The sequence below is a fragment of the Maylandia zebra genome, linkage group LG4 (assembly GCF_041146795.1).
Source record: "Maylandia zebra isolate NMK-2024a linkage group LG4, Mzebra_GT3a, whole genome shotgun sequence".
Classification (NCBI taxonomy): Eukaryota; Metazoa; Chordata; class Actinopteri; order Cichliformes; family Cichlidae; genus Maylandia; species Maylandia zebra.
The window spans coordinates 22085109-22106482 of record NC_135170.1 but is presented as its reverse complement, the minus strand read 5'-3'; the positions used below and the strand labels follow the sequence as shown (position 1 = coordinate 22106482).

Below are 21374 nucleotides of genomic sequence, written 5' to 3'. Positions count from 1 at the left end.
CCGATGGCCAGTCCAGCTATGTTCCACGATGAAAAAGTGAATAAATTTCTTAATAAGTAGTACAGTGCGGCATGCTAGTACAAATATTAGGTTGTCCAGAACATGCATTTGCCAGGTTGTTAATTAGATCCTCATTACTTAGAATTTGAGCCACAAGACTCCGTGCGGACTGGCTCATAGTGCCATTCCTCGCAGTTACAAACAAGGAAAACACTAGATGGCGCAAGCGCCTCCTTGACATCAAGTTTCATTCCATACATTCAGAAGATCATTCTATATATTCAGAATTTGATATATATATATATATATATATATATATATATATATATATATGTATATGTATATATATATATATATATATATATATATATATATATGTCCAGAAGAGCGCAGTCCTGGGAACAGCTAAGATACTGCGCAGGACCCTCAAGCTCCCAGGCCTCTGGTAGAGGACCTGAGCTTAAAGGATAAACCGCCCGCAGGGGTGTGCTGGGTGTTTTTATATATATATATATATATATATATATATATATATATATAGATAGATAGATAGATAGATATAGCTATATAGTACATAGTAATATAATACATACATAGTAATCCAGAAGTTAATAAATGTGCAAATCATAGGGTATTAAAAGAAGTTTTCTGCTTGTAACTGCATATGGTAAATTTGGTACAGGATGTGCTCAGGATGTGAAACTCATGATCATGGGCCTCATAATGAAAACAACAGGAAACAGCTCAGGGTGTAAGTGAGATGTATACATACACCCTGAGCTGTTTCCTGTTCCTGTTTCCTGTTTCCTGTTTTCCTGTTACATATTTTATGTGTTTAATCTTCACAGAGTTAAATATAAGCATCTTTTGACTATGCCTATCTATCTAAACAGCTCTGGAAGAAGGATAGTCATGCATCAACACCACTTCTTCATCTCCCCCACCCCCTTTTTTGTTTTCTCAGCTCTGCTTTTCCCTGCACACCCACTTTACTCTGTCTAGGTTTAGCGTTGTGTTATATGTAGAGATCCACTTTCACTTGCCTTTTGCCAAACAGTCAACTACACCTTTTGCAAAACCGAGTCCCAGTTTATTTTTGGACTTTTACTTTTTGCTAGATTTTTCTTTTCACCCTGTTCCAGTGTGTGCCTCCCTGCATTTTTTTTATTTACTTCTCTTATTGTCAACTGTCTTTTCTGCATTACTTTAAACCAAAGGTAAGTAGTTTAAACTTTTAATCTGAATTGAATAAAAGTTTATCTGAATATAGAATCAGAGTCACTGCATTTAAGGAGCAGTTGATTACAAAGGCCTCATTTTCAAGCAGTACTTTTAAAATTAAATATTACAGTTTATCTTTTAGTTTTAGTTTCTTGCATATGGATAATTTTGTGCAAAAAAATTGGGCCTAAGTAAGTGGCTGAAGAGATTTGAAGGTGAAGTATTGAAATGTGTCCCTGATGGGTACAGATATTGATACTGCTGTGATATGTTAACTGTGAAACATAAAATCTTTTACTAAAAGTGCTGCAACATTGTTCTGCAGTCCAATGTAAACATTTTGTACATTCTCCAGAGCCGTGGGTTGTGCCAGGAAGTTGGGGGTGGGGAGGTTTAGGGTGTAAGAGATAAAATGTACATTGCATTCCTTCTTGTCATGATCTAATGCGCTCTATAAAGTCTGTGAACTAGCAAACCCAGCTGTACACAGAGCACAAGAATAAACAGTATAAACTGAAACTGATTGGTCCGCACACCCAAGAAAATCATATCAGATGTTCTGTGGCTAAAATAACTTTTTCATCCACAAAATGGGTGGAGGTCTTAGAACGGAGAACTTAAGACCGTTAGAACTTTTCTATCAAACTCAGCTTAAGTCTGAGAAAAAGTACTCTCCTCTCCTTCCGTTCTTAAAGTGCAAAAGTCTTTAAGTATTTTGTCAGAAATATTTTTTATTCTGTTTCCAGTGACATTATGTTCAGTTGAGGTGTTGCTGCCATTTTGTGAGGGAACGTGCTCAGATATATATATATATATATATATATATATATATATATATATATATATATATATATATATATATATATATATATAGTTAGCACTTTATTATTTTGGTTTATTATTTATCTTTTCCTTCCACTCTGTGACATTGAGAAGTACAGAATGTGAAATATTTATGTTGACTTTCATTGCAATAAACGACTGTTTTCAGAGGTATAACATTTAAAAGACGTAACGCCGGTACATGTATTCCGTTACTCCCCAACACTGGTAATAAAGAAAACCAGAAATAATTTGGTGAATGCATTTAGGTTTTGGGAAGTTTTGCATTAGAGAGATTTGTGTATGAAAACCTGTAAATGGAAAGATGGCAGGATTTAATCTTTAGTTCAGTTTCATTTCCTTTTTATCAGAAACTGAAAGTGAGTCTTATTGTCGTACTCTTTCATTAAGAACATGACACTTTTTGCCTCCCGCAGGCTTCCTGACCTTGCTTTACGTGTGACTTTCCATAGCAGTTATTTTTCTGTTATCTGGACAAGGCTATTTTATTACATATTTTATGTGTTTAATCGTCACAGAGTTAAATATAAGCATCTTTTGACTATGCCTATCTATCTAAACAGCTCTGGAAGAAGGATAGTCATGCATCAACACCACTTCTTCATCTCCCCCAGCCCCTTTTTTGTTTTCTGAGTTCTGCTTTTCCCTGCACACCCACTTTACTCTGTCTAGGTTTAGCGTTGTGTTATATGCAGAGATCCACTTTCACTTGCCTTTTGCCAAACAGTCAACTACACCTTTTTGCAAAACCGAGTCTCAGTTTTGTTTTTGGTCTTTTGCTTTTAGCTAGATTTTTCTTTTCACCCTGTTCCAGTGTGTGCCTCCCTGCATTTTTTTTTAATTTACTTCTCTTATTGTCAGAAGAAGGATAGTCAGATCCTCTTGTTCTGCTTTGTCAACAATGTGTGTTTCTGATGAAATAGTACATGAGAATAATCTGAATAAGTTGAAACAGCACCTCTGTTTGTCACCAAACTCATTGTTGCTGTTGTAAGTGATGTAACTTTTTCTTCTTTGTTATTTTTATTTAATTTATTATTATTCATTTTTGCAAAGTTTTTTTTGTTTTTCTTTCTTTACTTGACCCCTTTAACTCATTTGAACTTTGACATACAGACAACAATGAACCAAGACAGTTTCTACATTTGACAAACATCCAGCCACTCTCGTCAGCCCTTCCTGCTTTTCTCATTCCCTGATCGGCAGATCAGGTTTTACTTTGTTTCTGACCATAGCTGGACTGGCCATTGGGCATACCGGGCATTTGCCCAGTAGGCGGTGATTTTTCGTTTTTTGATGGGCAGATGTTTTTTTGTTTGTTTGTTTTGTTTTGTTCTGTAACGGTATAAACAATGAAAGTTCATGGATTGGCCAAAGTGTCATGATAAACTCTGGGCTGGACCAATTACAGCCGAGGAGGTTGGATGCACCCTCCCCCTTGCTTGGGCAATGGCTCCGAATGCAGTCTTATTGCAGACAAATATAAGAAAATGGTACTGAGGTGAAAAGGAACACGATTTGTCCCGTACTTCAGCTAGAATAAAAAAAAGACAGAAAGCTGGAGTTATTCTGCGTCTTTATGCTGCACAGCTGCCTCTTCTTCTCTCCTTCTCTCTCTCCCTCTCCTGTTTGGCACTTCAGTCATGAAACTGATCAATGATCAGCTGATCGTCTTTTCTGTCCCGTCTCTCTCGCTTGCCCACTGTCAGGGTTCCTGGGTCGGTGACCCAGTATTTTCAGTTCACGTTCACTGTTTATCTACTGCCTGTTCCACTTCCTGTTTTATTGTGTTAGCCTTGGTCTGTGTGTATTATGTTCGGTCCTCTTCCCATTATCATTAGTTCATTATGTTCAGCTGTGTACTCACCGGTCTCTCATTATCATCATTATCACCAGTCTGTGTATTTAAGCCCTCTGTTCTACCCATTCAGTGTCGGGTCATTGATGATGTTCATGTGATGTTCTGTTGTCGTTTCCGTCTGCGTTCAGCCAGCCAGCCAGCCAGCCAGCCAGCCAGCCAGCCATTCACCCTTCCAGTCAGTTGTCCAGTCAGTTGTCCAGCCAGCCAGCCATTTTCTCCCTTTGTTCTGTTCATCCACTCCTCATAATAAATCTGCACCTACCTGCGAGTCCTGCGCTTGGGTTCCTTCTTCCTCGCCTCACAACGCCTGACACCCACTTTGCGCCAGAAAGAGGAAACCAGCGGATGTCGAGCTAAACAATAGCAGCACGTTTAAGCTTGGTCAGCTGTTGTTAGAATTGATTCAATATTACTTTCTAGTATCAGCTGATGTTTGCTGCAAACACAGCTGTAAAAGCTGCTGGTCATGATATCAGTTTGGATATGTGGTCAGAGGGAAACATGAAGATGAAACCAGGAAATGTCCTTACTGAATCATCAGAGCTGAACAGGTGATGGAGAAACAGGTTTACATTTTAGGTGACATGAATGAGTTGAAGGGAAGTTATGAACTGTTTCTGAGAGACAAATAACACCAGGATGCTTTGTAGTTGACAGCTAGTAACTGTGCAGGGGCGGATCTAGCTAAGTTTTGCCGGGGGGCCAGGTAGGGCATTAACCGGGAAATTCTCATTTAAAATGTCTGGTTTTTAATAAATAATTATCTGAATCTTACAAACAAAGTTTTCATTTGATGTAAAATGTATAAAAATCCATTATTGTATCTAGTAAATATTAAGTCTAATATATACTCTAAGCTATGGTAGTTTTTCCTTTCCGAAGGTATCATCTGTGCAGTCTACAATTATGTTGAAGAAATTATTATTTCATTATTGTAATGTGTTAATAATTGATTTCTGTCCATTTGTTTTTACATGTGCATTAAATTAAAGACGATTATGTCAATTAAGCATCACGAGGCAGAGGGTCGGGGGTGGTTCCCTATTTTTGTTTTTTTGGGGGGGGGGTAGGATTTGTCAACCCTATTAGTTAGGTTGTTTAATATTTCCATTAAGTACTGTTTCGAATACCAGAATAGGGAGGATGGTGTAGGTTTAAGTTTATTAGATTGATACATATATACCAACAAGACAGTGTACATCACTGTGACAACAGTGTTTGTTTTCATTCAAAGGCTTTATGGTTTTTCCTATATAACCTGGTGGGCCGGTCTCTAGTCAAAATGCCCGGGCGGATTTTTTGTCCCAGTCCATGCCTGGCTGGACCCAGAGTGAAATTAATTTGTTATTTCTTATCTTTCATCTGAAAAGTGTCACTTACGTTAATACATACAGGTGAGTTTGTTTTAGAACTTTTATGGTGCGCTAATTCAGAATCAGAATCAGAATCAGAAAGGGTTTATTGCCAAATGTTGAGCAGGTTTACAACATAAGGAAATTGCTGCGGTGCTTCAGTGCAAACATACTGTCATAAAAATATAAAATAAGAATAAGAATTAAAAATGCTAAATAGATAGATATATACATGATATATACATGAGTGCAGGTGGTGATCAGTGCTAAACATGGAATGATGCAGTGAACACAGCGTAGGGTCATGTGTTAGTGGTGGGAACAGTCATACGGTTATTGTTCATGTGTCCGACAGCAGAGGGGAAGAAACTGTTCTTATGGCGAGAGGTTCTGGTGCGAATGGACCGGAGCCTCCTGCCTGAGGGGAGCAGGTCAAACAGACTGTGTCCAGGGTGAGAAGGGTCAGCTGAGATCCGAGCTGCACGCCCCAGTGTCCTGGAGGTGTACAGGTCCTGCAGAGATGGGAGTCTGCAGCCAATCACCTTCTCAGCAGAGCGCACAACACGCTGCAGTCTCTGTTTGTCCCTGATAGTGGCTCCAGCGTACCACACGGTGATGGAGGAGGTGAGGATGGACTCGATGATTGCAGTGTAGAATTGCATCATCGTCCGTGTTGGCAGGTTGAATTTCTTCAGCTGCCTCAGGAAGTACATCCTCTGCTGGGCTTTCTTGATGACGGAAGTGATGGTGGGCTCCCACTTCAGGTCCTGGGTGATGGTGGTACCCAGGAAGCGGAATGAGTCCACAGAGGTGATGGGGGTGTCAGACAGGATGATGGGGGGGAGTGGAGCTGTGTGCCTCCTGAAGTCCACAATAATCTCCACTGTCTTCTGGGCATTCAGCACCAGGTTGTTGTGGCTGCACCAGGACACCAGACGTTCAACCTCCCTCCTGTAGGCAGATTCATCCCCGTCCGAGATGAGTCCAATAACGGTGGTGTCATCTGCAAACTTGATTAGCTTGACAGACTGGTGGGTGGAGGTGCAGCAGTTGGTGTACAGGGAGAAGAGCAGAGGAGAAAGAACACAGCCCTGAGGGGAGCCGGTGCTGATGGTCCGGGAGTCCGAGACATTCTTTCCCAGCCTCACATGCTGCTTCCTGTCCGTCAGGAAGTTTAATTACATTAAATTTCAACATATCATTTTGTGGCAGGTTGTGGTTTAGCATCAGGTGAGGGGTAGAGCGAGTTCAGGTGACAGCGGCAGGGGAGGCTGAGAGAAAGAGCTGATGCTTGCCACGGTGTGAAACGAGTGGCTTCGAGTTGTGAACTAAATAAAAACTATTAGTGAAACGTGACGCAGAACTGTCTCCTTGTGTGTGTCATAACAGAGATCAGTAACAGAGTGATACAGTGGTGCCCAGCTTGCCGCTACGACATGTCAAACCCACAGAATCTACAGCAAGTTCGCGCACTGGCTCAAATGTTGGCCGACATGGCGGACTTGCAGCAGCAGCAGGCAGTACTACAGCAGCAGCAGGCAGTACTGCAGCAGCAGCAGGCAGTACTGCACCAGCGGCAGACGCAGATAATACTAAACCTTTTGCCTCAGTCTGGGGCCGCTGCGAATCCGCTCCACCTGGAACTCTCTCCAGAAGACCATCGTCGCCGCTTCCGTGGTTGCCGCATGGGACCACAAGAAGGGCCTTCGGCTTTTGCCCAGCAGCTGCGGTATGACGCGGGGAGGTGGCTGCATCCTGGCAGTGGGGAGGCGCAGCTGCTGGAGGCTGTCGTTCTGGAGCAGTTTGTGGAGGGGCTCCCAAGGGAAATGGCGGACTGGGTCAAGTGTTGCAAGCCACCCAATCTGCAGGCGGCAGTGAGGCTGGCTGAAGAACACCTGGCGGCGCGGACGGAAAACCCCAGAAGATCGCAGCCAGGGGAGGTGAGCATCTGCAAAAGAGTGATTTTTGATGTTTTGTCTAATATCTTTACTTATGTTAGTAAATACACTTTAGTCAACAGGGTTTATGAAGGGGTTGTATATAAAATAAAGAAATGATCTGTCTTCCAAGTATCTTTATGACTTTATGCGTATTTGTACCCATATTGTCATCAATCCAGTTCTTTTTGATTATAGAACTGTGATGTTATATTTGTTATTTCTGATGCCCTCTTGGCTAGCTCTCTCTTGAAAAAAACATTGTTATTGTCAATTACGTTTTACCCTGATTTGAAGTTACTTGATATTCATCATGAGCAATATTTTTGACAGATTTTAAGTCAACAAGTAATTTATAACAGCTTAAATTCCTGCAGTAAACTTTTTGACAAATGCTGGAAACCCCTTTTTGGCAGATGATCACTTTTTGGTACCCTACTGGCCCCAAGGAGCAAACTTTCCGTGCCTGTGCCAGCGACACTGACCATCGAGGACCACTGGCTACGCTCCAACAACCATTTCCTCTTTGCTTTCTATCCCCAGGTCCTGGCAGCGACAGGCGCTGTACCTGGCTCATTGGTGGCTGCACAGACACAGGGACAGGTGCGTGAGCAGTGTGGGGACCTGGGACATTTTCAACAGGAATGCCAGGAGGACGCCATGGAGGTGCAGCAGGTGTACAGTGTTACCGGGATGTCTACACCCAACTTTGGTCGAGGAGGGATGTACAGCGTTCTGGTAAGGTGCCAAGGGATTGTACGACAGGGAATTGGGGTTGCACGCAGACTACTCATTGTTGGAGGAGTTGGTGAAGGTTAGATGTGTGTATTAGTGGTGGGCAGGCACGTGCGAGGGGGGGGGCTTGAGCACCTGCCCCTTTCCTGATGGGTGCCCCAAGTGCCCTTTTCTTGAGTATAATTTTTATTTATTTTTTATTTTTATTACTATTTTTTGTTTATTTTTGTGTGCGTGTGGAGTCCTGTCTGTTCCCCTCAACAATAATATTTAACTATTAATCATAGTTTTGCTAAGTAAAAGGATGTGGTTTCCATCAGTCACATGACTACCATTAACCAATGATTGCCCTTGATGGCAGAGCGCGCTGGTTACGAACCAGGAATGAACTCGCAAAGAGCACGCGCATTTTTTGCCGTCTGAGCGGTGCAGAGCTGTAGGAGACTGATGCAACAAAAGCCAGTAAGTAGGTGTACAGCGTACTCTTTAGTCAACACAGCCCGTTCCTCCTGCACTATCAGGAGCAGGATCAGCAGAAACTCCTCAACAGCAACATTGTACCCCATCAGGTAAAACAGTGATATAGTATGATGCGATTCCGTATTAGATTCTTAAAGAATGTGTGTTGTTGTTCAGCCTGGCTCTATGTGCCTGTTTTTAACTTTGAGCACCCGCCCCTTTAAACAGCTCTGCATGGCCCTGGTGGTGGGCGGATCAAACCAAAACATAGATGCCAAAGTTTGTTTTGATATTGATAAATAGGAGCATAATGAGACTGATATTAGTTTCTGTCTTGATACATACTCAATCATCCAGGTAAGTAAATCCCAAGTTTTCCCAACTATATAAAGTGCAAATGTTTATAAGGTTGGGGAAACCTGCAGTTAGCTGAGACTGAAGAAGTCACTTGGATGAGCGATGAAACGTTTCTCCCACTGAAAACAGTCCAGATGAACAGAATTAACTTTTTGGGATACTGGTTTCTGTTTCTTTGTTACTCCTAGAATCATCAAAGAGGCAACCTAAGGGCAACCTCTATCTAAGTGCCGCTGCTTTCAAGTGTCATAATAACATTTATTGTGATTGAAACAAATATCCCGAATATATCATAACCCCTTTGTGTTAACTGTAAAAGGGATACTGTGCAGTTACTATATTTAAACTACAAGTAGATGTGATACAGACTTCTCATTATATGTTTTCTGTCCTTGGGTTTAATTAATAATCCAAAGACATGAAAATCCCCCAAACACTTACAGGTCATGAAAATTCATTCTGATTTAGCAGTTTGATCCACCATCCACCATAATTATTAAAAAGCATTAGTATCTGTATCAGAATCGTTGATACTGGGCCTTTATTTACTTAGTATAAAAGGAATACCAAATCCAGCAGTATCTCACACCACTAATGTGCATGGGGGAAATTCATGAAAGTCCTATCGTGTCACCCTGCAAAAACCACACCCTGCTACATAGTGATAGCAACAGCTGATTTGGATCAGGTAAGGGTTATTGGAAATCAGATAATGAAGCAGCATGCCTTCATTCTTCATAAATATACACTAAGGTGACCTGAGTCAAAGCAAAGCCCCAGTCACACAAGCCTGACCACCCTGCGACTTAAAGTTCTTACAACCTCCACCAACCACTAAACAATTGATGTAGTTGCCTGATGTTGGAATACACATTTTACCCTAACAGCTGGTGGTTGCCAGGGATGGGGTGGTCACCAACTGGTCTCTAGGTCTGTGTCACTGGTGCTGAATTAGGCAGAAACATTGACTCATGGGATCATGTTTACTGAGAGGCAAGAATGCAAAAGTTTTCCTTTTTTTTTTAATCACTGTGCTAGTTGAGAATATATGTACATATAAGTGTGTACATTTTAAAAAGTGCATGTGAATGTTTTTGACAGTTTGTTAAAGAACAAATTGTTTCTGTACAGGAGCAATGATTTCTTCTATAAATTCAATTATGCATACATGTACAATTTATAATAATTTAACTTCAAATGTGAAAGTTGAATATTTATATGCTTCCACAGGATTTGCCATCCATAAGTGAAAAAGGTGAGAAAAATGTATCTCACTCTCATTTTAATACATCTAATTTATTTATTTATTTTCACAGTATTATTTTTGCAACATCTAAAATACACCATAATCAGAAGTTTCAATATTCAGATTTTCTTTTTAAATTGTATTATTTTGTGTAAATCCAAAAAGGAAAAAGAAAGTCAGAACTTGAGTTCGGTGAATGGCAACCATCTCCTAAACGACAAGACAACTCTGCAGCAGGATCACAGTCAGGTACACACACATATATGAAATCCTCACACTTATTCCTGCTTTGTGTCACCATTTTTAACTGAGTAGTCAAAATCAGTCAAATCCACAGTAATCTGTCATCCAAGGTCAAGGAAAAAACAATATTTCAGAATCTCCTCTTGTTGGGTTCAGTTAGGATCGTAAGGAGACTGGCAGTGGTAACTCAACTTAAAGAGGGAAAAACCTTCCACTCAGAATGAGACACTGACAACAACTTAAGGAAAAAAGTGATTTGAGTGTATTCAACATTTAAATGGTCCAAAACATAGACATGAACAAACCTTTATCTTCAACAATGTACAACATATCACTTCAAGTGTCCATAAATGTGTCAGGCATGCTGTCCATTTCAGTTCAGTGCACTTTGTGTTCAGTATGTGGTAAGTGTTCAAGTTATTTGAATTGTCTTTAGTCACTGTTTTGCTTTTTGGTGCATCAGGTTTTGTGTTAAGTGGAATCAGATCTGACCCAAAAAGGAAAAAAGTAGCTCATTAAAAAACGTTAATCCTTAAAAAAAAATTACAAATCGTTGTATCCTACCACTCTCCAAGGAAACAGGTGGCCTTCAGATTAAGAACGTCCTTTCTAGGCACCTCTAGTGGCATCCAGTCCTTAGATGGCACCGCTCGGTCCTTGCAGCAGATTTCTACTACTTAAAAAAAACAGCCAGGATATTCTTCAAAGAAAACATTAATTCTGTAGCGCAACACGTTGCAGGACTGAATCTCCACACAGCTTTGCGCATCTAGCTCCATGCAGGCGGATGCAGGGAAAGAAAGTCACCACGCACAGCGCTATGGTGCATTCATGGGAAAATGGGAAAACTTAACAAAACAGTAACACTTAAAATTAGAATAAAAATAGAATACAATTGGCAATAAAATAACCATGGGTTACATTTGCATATCAGTGGACCATATTTGCATTACACTGGTTCCAGGTTCCTACTTATTAGGGTTTTTTTCTGTTTCTCTGACAGAAACAAAAATACTGTCTGATGTCAAAGACATAATGAGACGTGTCAGTGAAAGACTACATGGCCGTGACAAGCTCAGCGCTTTCCTAAAGTGAGTAATAAAGATTTTCTATTTTTGTTGGATGTTCTTCCAACCATTTCCCAGGAAGTTGGGACAGTCTGTAACATTTTGCTGGTATTTGGTATAATAAACATACTAAAGATTTAAACTCGGTCAGAGCTCAGCATGGAGCTGTGTAGTTTGTTCCAGTAGTAAGTTGAATTTTTTCAACACATTTTAAAAAACAATTTTTTTCTGATTTTACTGCATTTTCAGTTTGATATTTCTGAGAATGGGTCAGTTAATCCATATTTAAACTCGTTCAACAGGGATAAAATCAAAGATTTGGAGACAGAAAAGAGACACCTGGTTGGTGTCTTTGGTAGAACCGGGACTGGAAAGAGTTCTTTAATCAATGCCATCATAAATAAGGAGGGCCTGTTGCCTTCTGGAAGTGTCAGTGCATGTACCTCAGTAATGATAAAGGTGGAGGCTACAAATGGATCAAAGTATGAGGCACACATCGAGTTCATTACAAAAGAGGTAGAATGAAATATGAATATGGTGATTTTTGAAGTAATGTGTTACAATGTAGATACAAAAACTGCTTTACTAAAATTAAGATATAATCTTTTTTAGGATTGGGAAAATGAGGTGCAGTCCCTAAAACTGGCTCTTGAAGAAGATGATGATGATGATGATGGTGGTAATGATGATTGTCTTGACCCTGATGGAAAGTTATCAGCGCTGTATGGAGAAGAGTGGAAAGAAAAATCAACTCACAGCCTCATGGACAACAAATATTTCAGAGATATTCCAGAGTTTCTAAAGCCCAAGATAAAAATTTTGGAAAGTGACTCAGTAAGTGTGCAGTAATACAGACCAAAATAAAATCTGGTTCTTCTTCTAGAACAAAGGAATACTTGCAGTTTAAAGCATATATTAGACCAGGGGTCCCCAACCTTTTTTGCGCCACGGACCGGTTTATGCCCGACAATATTTTCATGGACCGGCCTTTAAGGTGTTGTGGATAAATACAACAAAATAAAACTAATACCGGTACTGAAAAAAAGAAGATTTATTCATAACACACGTGAAAAGACCCAGGAAAACCGAGTTAACGATAAAAACGATAACAAAATAACGCTGAAAACCGATAAAACCCTGAAAACCATACATTTCACACCTGAGCCTCAACTCTCGCGGCCCGGTACCGGTCCGAGGCCCGGGGGTTGGGGACCACTGTATTAGACCACAGTTTGGGTGAGATACATAACAGTGTGTGGCTTATGAACATCACATAATGAGCAGTCAATAGTTACCCAAGCAGCGTTAAGCTACCCTGATGCTGCACCTTTGCAGCAGGAAGATGTCCACGCTATGTAATGCCACCCTAATGGAGAGTGCAGACAGAGACAAAGCATTGGTGAAGCAGATGTTGCTGTAGTTTATTGCTGAGCAGATATATGTCGGCGATATGTCGATGTGCCTCATTTCCAAAATGTTTGACATCCATCAAACAAGAAACAAAAAACAAGTGAAATTGTGGTGGTTAAAATTTTATGGTTTACTATCCTGTTGCTGTCTGATTATCCTGTTACCATGGAGCTTGCAGTTTTCTTTGTGGAGGTGTTGAAGAGTTTCACATTTGTAAAGCTGATCTTCGATGCATCCATCAGAGAATGAATGTGTGTAAATGTTAGCTAGAAATAACATACCCAGAAAAAGTGCTTGGGGTAATGAGGCAAGTTTTATAAAGTGCTTCAAATGTTTACATGCAGTAGAAGAAATCACTATATAAGAACCAGGCCACTTACTGTGATCCACAGTAAAATATAAAAAAGGTTTATTTTCTTTCTTTCTTTCTTTCTTTCTTTCTTTTTTAAATAAAAAAATCTAATTACTTTGGATTTATTTTCCTGGTTTTCATTTCAGATTTTTGAGATAGGATGTCTTATTTTAATTTCCCATCTTCTTTTTCATGCAATCATTAAAACCTTTGTTATGGGCACATACATTCAATTGGCTTATATTTATCTTGTTTGTTTGTTTTTGCAGGCTGAAGGGTTGTCTGAAGAATTTGTGAGATATACAAGAAGTGAGTCAAATGAGACAGAAGAAGTAAAGAGGTGGTACTGGCCACTTGTGAAGTGTGTGACTGTCAAAGTGCCAGACAATGATTTTCTTGATCATGTCACACTCGTGGACCTTCCTGGAAACGGTGACTTTAACAGAAGCAGAGATCAAATGTGGAAAGAGGTAATTCACAGAAGTCATGTTATCTTTCTTCAAAGCATTATTTATTTATAATTTACATGTATTCATTTCCTTTTCAGTTTATTGCCAGTTGTTCTACAGTGTGGATTGTGACTGAAATGACTCGAGCAGCATCAGAAAGAGAAGCCTGGGAAATCCTGGAAGGTGCCAGCAGCCTGCTGGGAAATGGTGGCGAGTGTCAGCAAATTCATTTTATCTGCACCAAGTCAGATCATGAAAAACCAGATGATATGTAAGTCAAATATACAAAAAAAATCAAATTACAAAGAAAGTTTGGCACAGATACACATGGTGACCATACACTTCACTTTTTTGTTGCTTTGTTGTTTAAAAGTCATTATTAAAAGTTATACATTTAAAAAAAATCTATGTATATGTGTTTTAATAAGTTTTTAATTAGATAAATACTGTTGTAGAAATTTAATTAACAAAGTCCACAGACACATTCGGCTGTAATGAACATTCGTTATTATCATGCGCATGAGAGAGAGCACACGCAGTCAGGCGCCGTGCAGCTCTCACACCTTTATTTATTCCCCAAAAAAGTGAGGAAGTCCGAAAGTGATCATACAGCACGTGACGCAGCTCGCTCTGAAACCTAACTGAACAATGCGTATCCTGTTTCGTGCTCTTGGCATTATCACCACCTGCAAAAGGAGTTATTTTTTCAACTACTGAGGCTGAAATAAGTTCATCTAGTTTTAGACTGCTCAGTGGAAGTTTTCATTACGGTGCCACAACTAAGTATGCACACAAATGCTTGAACCTTAAATAAGAATAATTGAAATTTTCCATTACAATACTAACAATAAATTACTTTTACATCCAATTTTTATTTCCTTTCTAAAAGAAACAAAGTCAAGAAAGCAGTGATGAAGGAATTTAAAAAGCGGAAAACGATTACGGTAAATTTACAATCTGACAGCAAAATCTAAAACAATTATTTTCTTAAACAGTCCAAAAATAAAAACTGACTAACAAAAATGTTCTCAGAATCACTTCAGTGAGGATAGTTTCCAAGTCTTCACAGTGAGCTCCAAAGAGTTCCTCAAAGGGGAGAATGTAAATCCAGATGTCAATGGTAGGTGAAGTCACTACCGGTGATGGTATGTTTTTGTGTAACAGAAAATGTATTGCTCAGATTTATATTTCTTTTTCAATTTATAACAGAAATACTGAAACTCAAGGAAATTTTGAAAAATCTAAATGACGCTCATTCAGAGACCTCAAACTATGTGTCTGGAGCTCATGGGATTCTGTCTTTGATTCAAGGAGCCAAAAGCAGAGAAGTGGTAAGATCAGGCAATAAAGCCTCATTCATAATCTTCTTAAAGGTCATAAAATAAAAATGTTCATAAAATGTTCACTAAAGTTTACTAACATATATTGTAAGACATGCTGACCTTCACTGAAAATGTGGGATACTGGACATCATAAATCTATATGTGGTAATTTATTATTAGTGATTGAAAGAGGAGAGATTATTTGGAAGAACTGAATATTATTTATTGAGATACAGAATTTGATTAAATAGTTATTTACCAATGAGACTCCAGTGAACCAATGAGAGCACAGAAATGATGGGAGTTAGGACAGGACCCCGAGAGTCTAGATTGTTGGGGTAGTGAAGATGGTAGTTTGGATGGGGCTCTGAGTAGGGGTGGATTTTGATTATCGATTTATCGATTAAAATTGATTCTCGCTTGGATAACGTGATATCGATTCATTAAAATCCTGAATCGATTTTTTAATATAAATTTATTTTGCCCGAAATGCCAGAATCTCAGGTTAAACCTCACAAAATTTCAACAACCACCAAACAGCTAAAACAGTAAATGAGAGCAGGAACACGAATTCTGCACAAAGACGTAAACACAAAGCCCGGAGCCTCCGACGGATCAGAATCAGTGAGATGTCGCCTTTCTCACCCGACGGCCCGGACACAGTCGGGGCTGAAAGCCGACAGCTCGCTGATTCTGATCCGTCGGCGGGTCCACGCTTTGTGTTTATGCCCTTTTTGTCCTGATTCTGAAGCTGCAGCTTTTATCTCTCTCCAAACAATATTGACCGAACCAGCAGCAAAAGAAGCAGCAAACTACGCTTCATATAAACATCGTCATGAATTCCCTCTTATTGTTATGCTGCCACCTCGATAAAATCACACTACATGCACAGCTCTCTCTCTCTCTCTCTCTCTCTCTGTACTTCAAGATCAGTTTCCCGTCTAAAAATCTTTTTTTTGCATTATTCGCTTGCTTGTTATGCACAAATCTACCGTTGTTTACAGCGCTGTCGGCTGCTGTTTTTTCCTAACTTCTGAAAAGAAAGCCTCATTTCTGCTGTTGAATGCTGAACAAATTTAAACTTGTTAAAATTATGCAAAATTGCAAAATGCTCAGCTGTGTCTCTAATAAATCTCTGCTTTATGTCAGCAGCATCACGTAATGTTCATATGGTTATTAATGGTTTTGTTTCGTTTTTGATCTACTGCAGAATATTTTTATAAGATCTAGGGCCAGGAAAATCACCTTCATGTTTTTCTGTGTTTTATCCTCAACTACTTTGACACAAAGGCATCTGCTGTGACGCTCACACCTTTGATTATGTCTCACAAGTGTCACATTTCTTTTTATAGATATAAAAATATAGAAATGTACTGATGCATGATCTGAATTATGTCTGAGGCAAAATTTCCCGATTCAAATTGAATCAAATCGAATTGAATCGAATTGTGGATCGAATCGATTCGGGACCTTGTGAATCGGAATCGAATCGATTCTAGAAATGAGTGACGATACCCAGCCCTAGCTCTGAGTGAAGAGTGAGGTGAAGATGGGGAGGAGGCGAGTTGCATGGATAAGTCTGTAAGGCAGAATGACAGAGAGCATATAAAAGCACAGAGAATAGAGACTGATTGGCCTGCAGAAGGCAAAAAAAAAAAAAAAATCATTGGACTAGAGTCTAGAGTAAACTTGGGTTTGTCAAGACCGCCTCAAAAGCGAGTAGAGAGCCATTATGTGATGTTTTGCTGCTTTAAATAATGATCTTTCTTGTTTTTCAGGTTGAACAAAAAAACGAGGTGTGTGCAGTCCTTGAGGGAAACTTGAGCATCCAACTTAATCGAGTCAAAAAAGCAATTGAAGACATTACAAAAGCTTTTGAACAACACCTACGTGACGGAGTTGAAAAATCCCAAAATTTGTGTGAAAGAAAACTGAAGTCCTTCTTATACCCCAGTGTATGTGTTTTAATTACAACTGGAACAAGACCTAAGGATACTTTGTGACCATGTGTTTAAAAAAAGTTTTTAAAAATTCTGTTTTGTTTCAGAAAACGAGTGGCGGAGCTTTTCACATGACGCTAAAGTTTGCAGTTAGGAATGATGGCATCCAGAAACCAAAAAAAGGGAAGCGAAAAGACCTCAACATGATATTAGCATCTTGTTTGACTGAAAGCATTGATGAAAAATTCAGAAAGACCTTCCCGTGAGAATAATCTAATTCTGAACAGCATCAATATGTACAACAATACATGTATCCAAATTGCACTATATCATAAACTTGCTAATACTGCTATTATAAACCACATCTTTGCCCCATTCAGAAACGACCTAAGATGTGGAAATTTCAATGGGGCCATTGATGCGTTTTCACTCAGCACTGATTCACTGATTGAAAAGTACAAAAATGTCGAACTGCAACTGACATTTCTCCAGACCGAGGTAAAAGAACTTCCCTATCCATGAACCTGTTAGCTTAGCTATTATTAGAAAGTCATTCAAACACTGAACTTGTGTTATTTTACCTTAATGCTGTTTTAAATAATGTTAATCTGTATTTCATGTTTCTAAGGAAAACAAAATGAAGACAAAGCTCAACAAAATCATCCTCACACAAAAGAAATTGATCTACAACAGTCTGACAGAGACAATCAAGAATAACATGAAAGGATGCTACGAAGGTAAGAAAGAGGTGAATTACCTTATTTTTTGCATTATAAGGCACACTTAAAATCCTTTAGTTTCTCGAAAATCCGGTGCGCCTTATGTATGAATTCTGGTTGTGCTTACTGACCTCCAACCGTTTCATGTGGTACACGGCATTCAAAAATCTGTCAAAAAATGTTTTAGTACGACTTTGGTAAGCAAGGAAGCCGCACCCCTTGATGGATTGTCGGAACATTGCGGCTACCATAGTCAGAATAATCCCAGTCGTAATCCGTTTAACATCCAGACATCCATGAAAACAAAATTTATTAAATTTAACTGGGTTAGAAGCTAGCAGGACGTTAGCTCACTAGTTTCCACCTAAATATGATATACCATGTTCTGACTGAGAGATTTCTCAAAAAATTAAAACGTACAGCTCTGCTATCACTTCAGACATAAATGAAAAGAGAAAACTAAACAGCAGTGACTTTTGTAAGGTTACTGAATGTTGAGAAGTGTTAGGTGAGAGCTAGTTCTTTTAGGTTTAGCAGCTAACAAGATGGTGTATCGGTCAGGATACAGGAAGGAGGACAAGACACTTCCACTTTGCTGGATTGTCACCGCCGGCCATTTTATCGCCAACAGATGCTCAGTGTTGCCAGCAGTCTGTAGTAACAAATAAATTGCCATGAGACTGAATATATTACAGCAGCAGCTAAACTAATATAAACTCAAAAATATCCAATGAAATAAACCAACACATCCACATCTAATGGAAGACAACACACTGCTCACTAGACCATTTTACACTTTTATTACTTCCAGAAGGGAGATGCGTCCTACATGACACTGCAGTGAATCTCCAAATGGCAGTGTGCGCTTAACAGTTTTATTACAGTCTGTCTCACTCTAGTCTAAACCACAGTATTCTAGTACATTTCCACTGAGAGATGATTCCCTGTTATCTACTTCTACAGACAAGTGTGGGCGAGAGTCTCCAACATTCTACCACTAAAGGACACGTAGTCTAATGCCTTTATTATCAGGGCCGTGTCCACTTAATACTATACTATACAGTTATATGACATTTTGGTTAATATAAAGCATAGCATTGAGGCGCTTCAGGTAATTTTCATTTTCACATTTCACATACGAAAGTGGAGGAAGCAAGAAGAATGAGTTGAGTAAAGTTTGACTTATCTTACTGTTTTGTTTTGCTTAATGCGCCTTATGATCCGATGCGTCTTATGGTTAGAAAAATTCGGTATTTCTATTCAACTGTGCATGAAAATGATTGTCTCCTTGTAGAAGCAGCAGCATTTGAAGGACCAGGCACCCTGAAGAGGATGAGGGACACTATTGAGAGACATGTGGAGTCAAAGATGGACATGTTTGAAAAGGCAAAAAATGCCATGTTGGAGCAGTTGAACGATTTGAAGGTTTTTTGTTTTTTTTCAAGCAGTCTTGAAACATATCAAACCAATAATTTATCTCTTGTCCAGTTATTCTTGGATTCAATAGTTGCCTATTTAAAAAGTAACAAATGTTTTGATGATAAATTAGGAAACTGTCCTGAGGACACTGGAGGAAACCATGGAGGATTCCATTGAACACTCACTCAAGACTGAGGCCTGCTTACTGCCAGGTAAACAGAATATATAAAGTGTTAGGAATCCTCACAATACAAACACTAACAATAAATATTTAATAAAAACAAATACTTTGTTTTTAGATGTTTTGGAACATCTTGAGATGGTGAAGAAACACTGTGATGAACTTAATGGCGATCAAGATGAAAAAAAGTAACCACACTGGGTAAATCTTAAAATGTCACAAATTGTTTAAAAGGCTGTGATCATGAACTATTTTTCTGATTATTTTGAACAATGTTTTTAGTGCTGTTAGCATTAATCATGTTAATACACGTCATCAAAGTTAACACGATAAACATTTTTAATGCACTCAACCCATCTGTAGTGCAGAATAGACAAACTTCGGACAAACTGCCTGAAATGCGTTGACAGAAACATTCAGAGGATTTTGAGTCAGAGTGTTCTCCAGATGAGTTAATTATTAATCGTGTTAGTCGTGATGACGGCGTTAGCGTGAACTTCTAACCCCTCACAGGGACTAATCTTCGTTAACTCGTTAACGGGGATTTGCCAGTTTTGACATGTTAACATGGATCAGTTCACGTTAACGAGATTAACGGTGACAGCACTGGTTTTTATTTAAATTTAACTGATCCATCCAGCACCCATTTTTCATTTGCTCTACAGAAACAGCTGAGGCCTGATAACCCACAGGACATCCCTGAGGAAACACTGATTAGAGACACGAGGTCTTTACATATTATCACAGTAATATTTGTTTTGCTCTCTTTTAATGTTGTGTTGATGTGTACTTTTGACTTTTTAATGAATTTTATACAAAAAGCATCTTGAATATTATAGATATCAATTAAAACTGCTAATATTAAGGTGTTAATCACGAGTGTCTAAATCATGTTTTGATTTCTTTCTTTTTAAAAATTTGTTGTAGTTTTTAATCACTTATAGCAGAGCGTGAAGACATGTAATGCATTCTCCATTTAAACCTGAGATTTATGGTTTTAATTGTAAGAGTCTGAGATTACGGTTTCCAAAAGCATTTTGATTTTTTTGCTTGTTTTAAATATCATAATTTAATGTTTTAAGTTGACGTGTATACTGTTGGTTCATTGGGACGGGAACGTTTATTTTAATGTAAGTGTTTATCAGTTAAACATTGAGCCTCATCCAGCACTGAAAAGGTACCAATTTTACATCACAGTTCTAATGACAAATACTTGTTTGTTGCAGTTATACAATATGTGTACATGACAAATAGTGAGAAATGGCTCTAAGTAAAGCTGTAGGAAATCATCAGCTACTTCTGTCATCTCCCTGCCATTTAGCTTTTTCTGGGTTTGGAATTATTGGTGAATATATTACAGTTTGAGTTTAGGTTCAGGTTGTTTCTTTGTTATTTTTTGTTACGTTAAATGTTTAAAATTTTAATTACTTCTGTGCATATTGTTAAATTCCTGTTTTGATTTTTGTCTTCAGTAATTCTCTCGTGTTTCTTCCACCCACCATACTTTATTTCTTCCTGTAACAGTTCATTCACGTTTAGCATTTACTGTCATGTTTCCTGTAACCTTAGTAATGTCATTACAAAAAGGTACTAAGGTGCTTCCTTTATTACACTGGTGATACAAAGATATTTATATCTCATAATTTTAAGTGACCATACAGTTGTTGAAGAAAAAGATGAACCAAACTGAGATTGTTGCATAGAGCATTTAAATGTTAATTAATGCAGCACACTGTGATGCAGCTAGTATATCATTTAGCTTTCTTGCTTCATCTGTACTGATTCTAAAAGAATGCATGCATTTGATATTGTATACTGTTCAATAAATCTTACGTGCAAGCAAATATTTATTGTAATCATTAGATAGGAAATTTGTTTTTAACCCAGATCTTTTTACCCTAAAATCACCAAAAAATTGATTGCATTGCGTGACAAACATACAGTGGTGTGAAAAAGTGTTTACTCCTTTCCTGATTTCCTATTTTTGTGTTTGTCATACTTCAGTGTTTCAGAACAGCAAACAAATTTACAAATCAAACAAAAATAATACTAGTAAAGACAAAATGGAGTTTCTAAATGAAGGTCCCAAAAGGTTGATTCTGTTCATCTGGACGTAGCGTCAGAGGGAGAAACATCCTTATCCAAGTGACTTCTTCAGTCTCAGCTGACTGCAGGTTTCTCCAACCTTATAAACAGCACATTGCACAAGGACTGAAACTAGCCCACTGAATAAACAATGGACTGCGAGGTCAGTTTCTTGA

At 38.7% G+C, this 21374-nt stretch overlaps 1 protein-coding gene across 3 annotated transcripts; it reads left to right on the top strand.

Moving 5' to 3' along the window:
- The first annotated feature begins 922 nt into the window (after window positions 1-922).
- On the top strand, window positions 923-20947 carry LOC112431571 (nuclear GTPase SLIP-GC). Of its 3 annotated transcripts, none has more exons than XM_076883168.1 (21): window positions 923-1217; window positions 6667-7217; window positions 7758-7952; window positions 9996-10020; window positions 10177-10260; window positions 11258-11345; window positions 11624-11837; window positions 11934-12155; window positions 13353-13553; window positions 13631-13803; window positions 14422-14476; window positions 14565-14652; window positions 14742-14863; window positions 16633-16809; window positions 16902-17056; window positions 17175-17292; window positions 17423-17531; window positions 18808-18938; window positions 19063-19144; window positions 19232-19301; window positions 19779-20947. In XM_076883168.1, the coding sequence occupies exons 2-21, from the start codon at window positions 6714-6716 to the stop codon at window positions 19786-19788; spliced, it is 2823 nt and encodes a 940-aa protein (XP_076739283.1). In that variant the 5' UTR covers window positions 923-1217; window positions 6667-6713; the 3' UTR covers window positions 19789-20947. The 3 variants fall into 3 exon arrangements, with proteins under 3 accessions (XP_076739283.1, XP_076739285.1, XP_076739284.1); XM_076883170.1 differs by having other exon boundaries at window positions 19232-19314; XM_076883169.1 differs by lacking the exon at window positions 923-1217 and having other exon boundaries at window positions 6612-7217.
- Window positions 20948-21374: the final 427 nt, after the last annotated feature.

Coding starts and splice junctions, on each gene's coding strand:
- LOC112431571 (XM_076883168.1), top strand. CDS start 6,714: ATGTCAAACCCACAGAATCTACAGCAAGTTCGCGCACTGGCTCAAATG. Junction 7,218..7,757: donor GAAGATCGCAGCCAGGGGAG/GTGAGCATCTGC, acceptor TTCTATCCCCAG/GTCCTGGCAGCGACAGGCGC. Junction 16,810..16,901: donor AGTCCTTCTTATACCCCAGT/GTATGTGTTTTA, acceptor GTTTTGTTTCAG/AAAACGAGTGGCGGAGCTTT.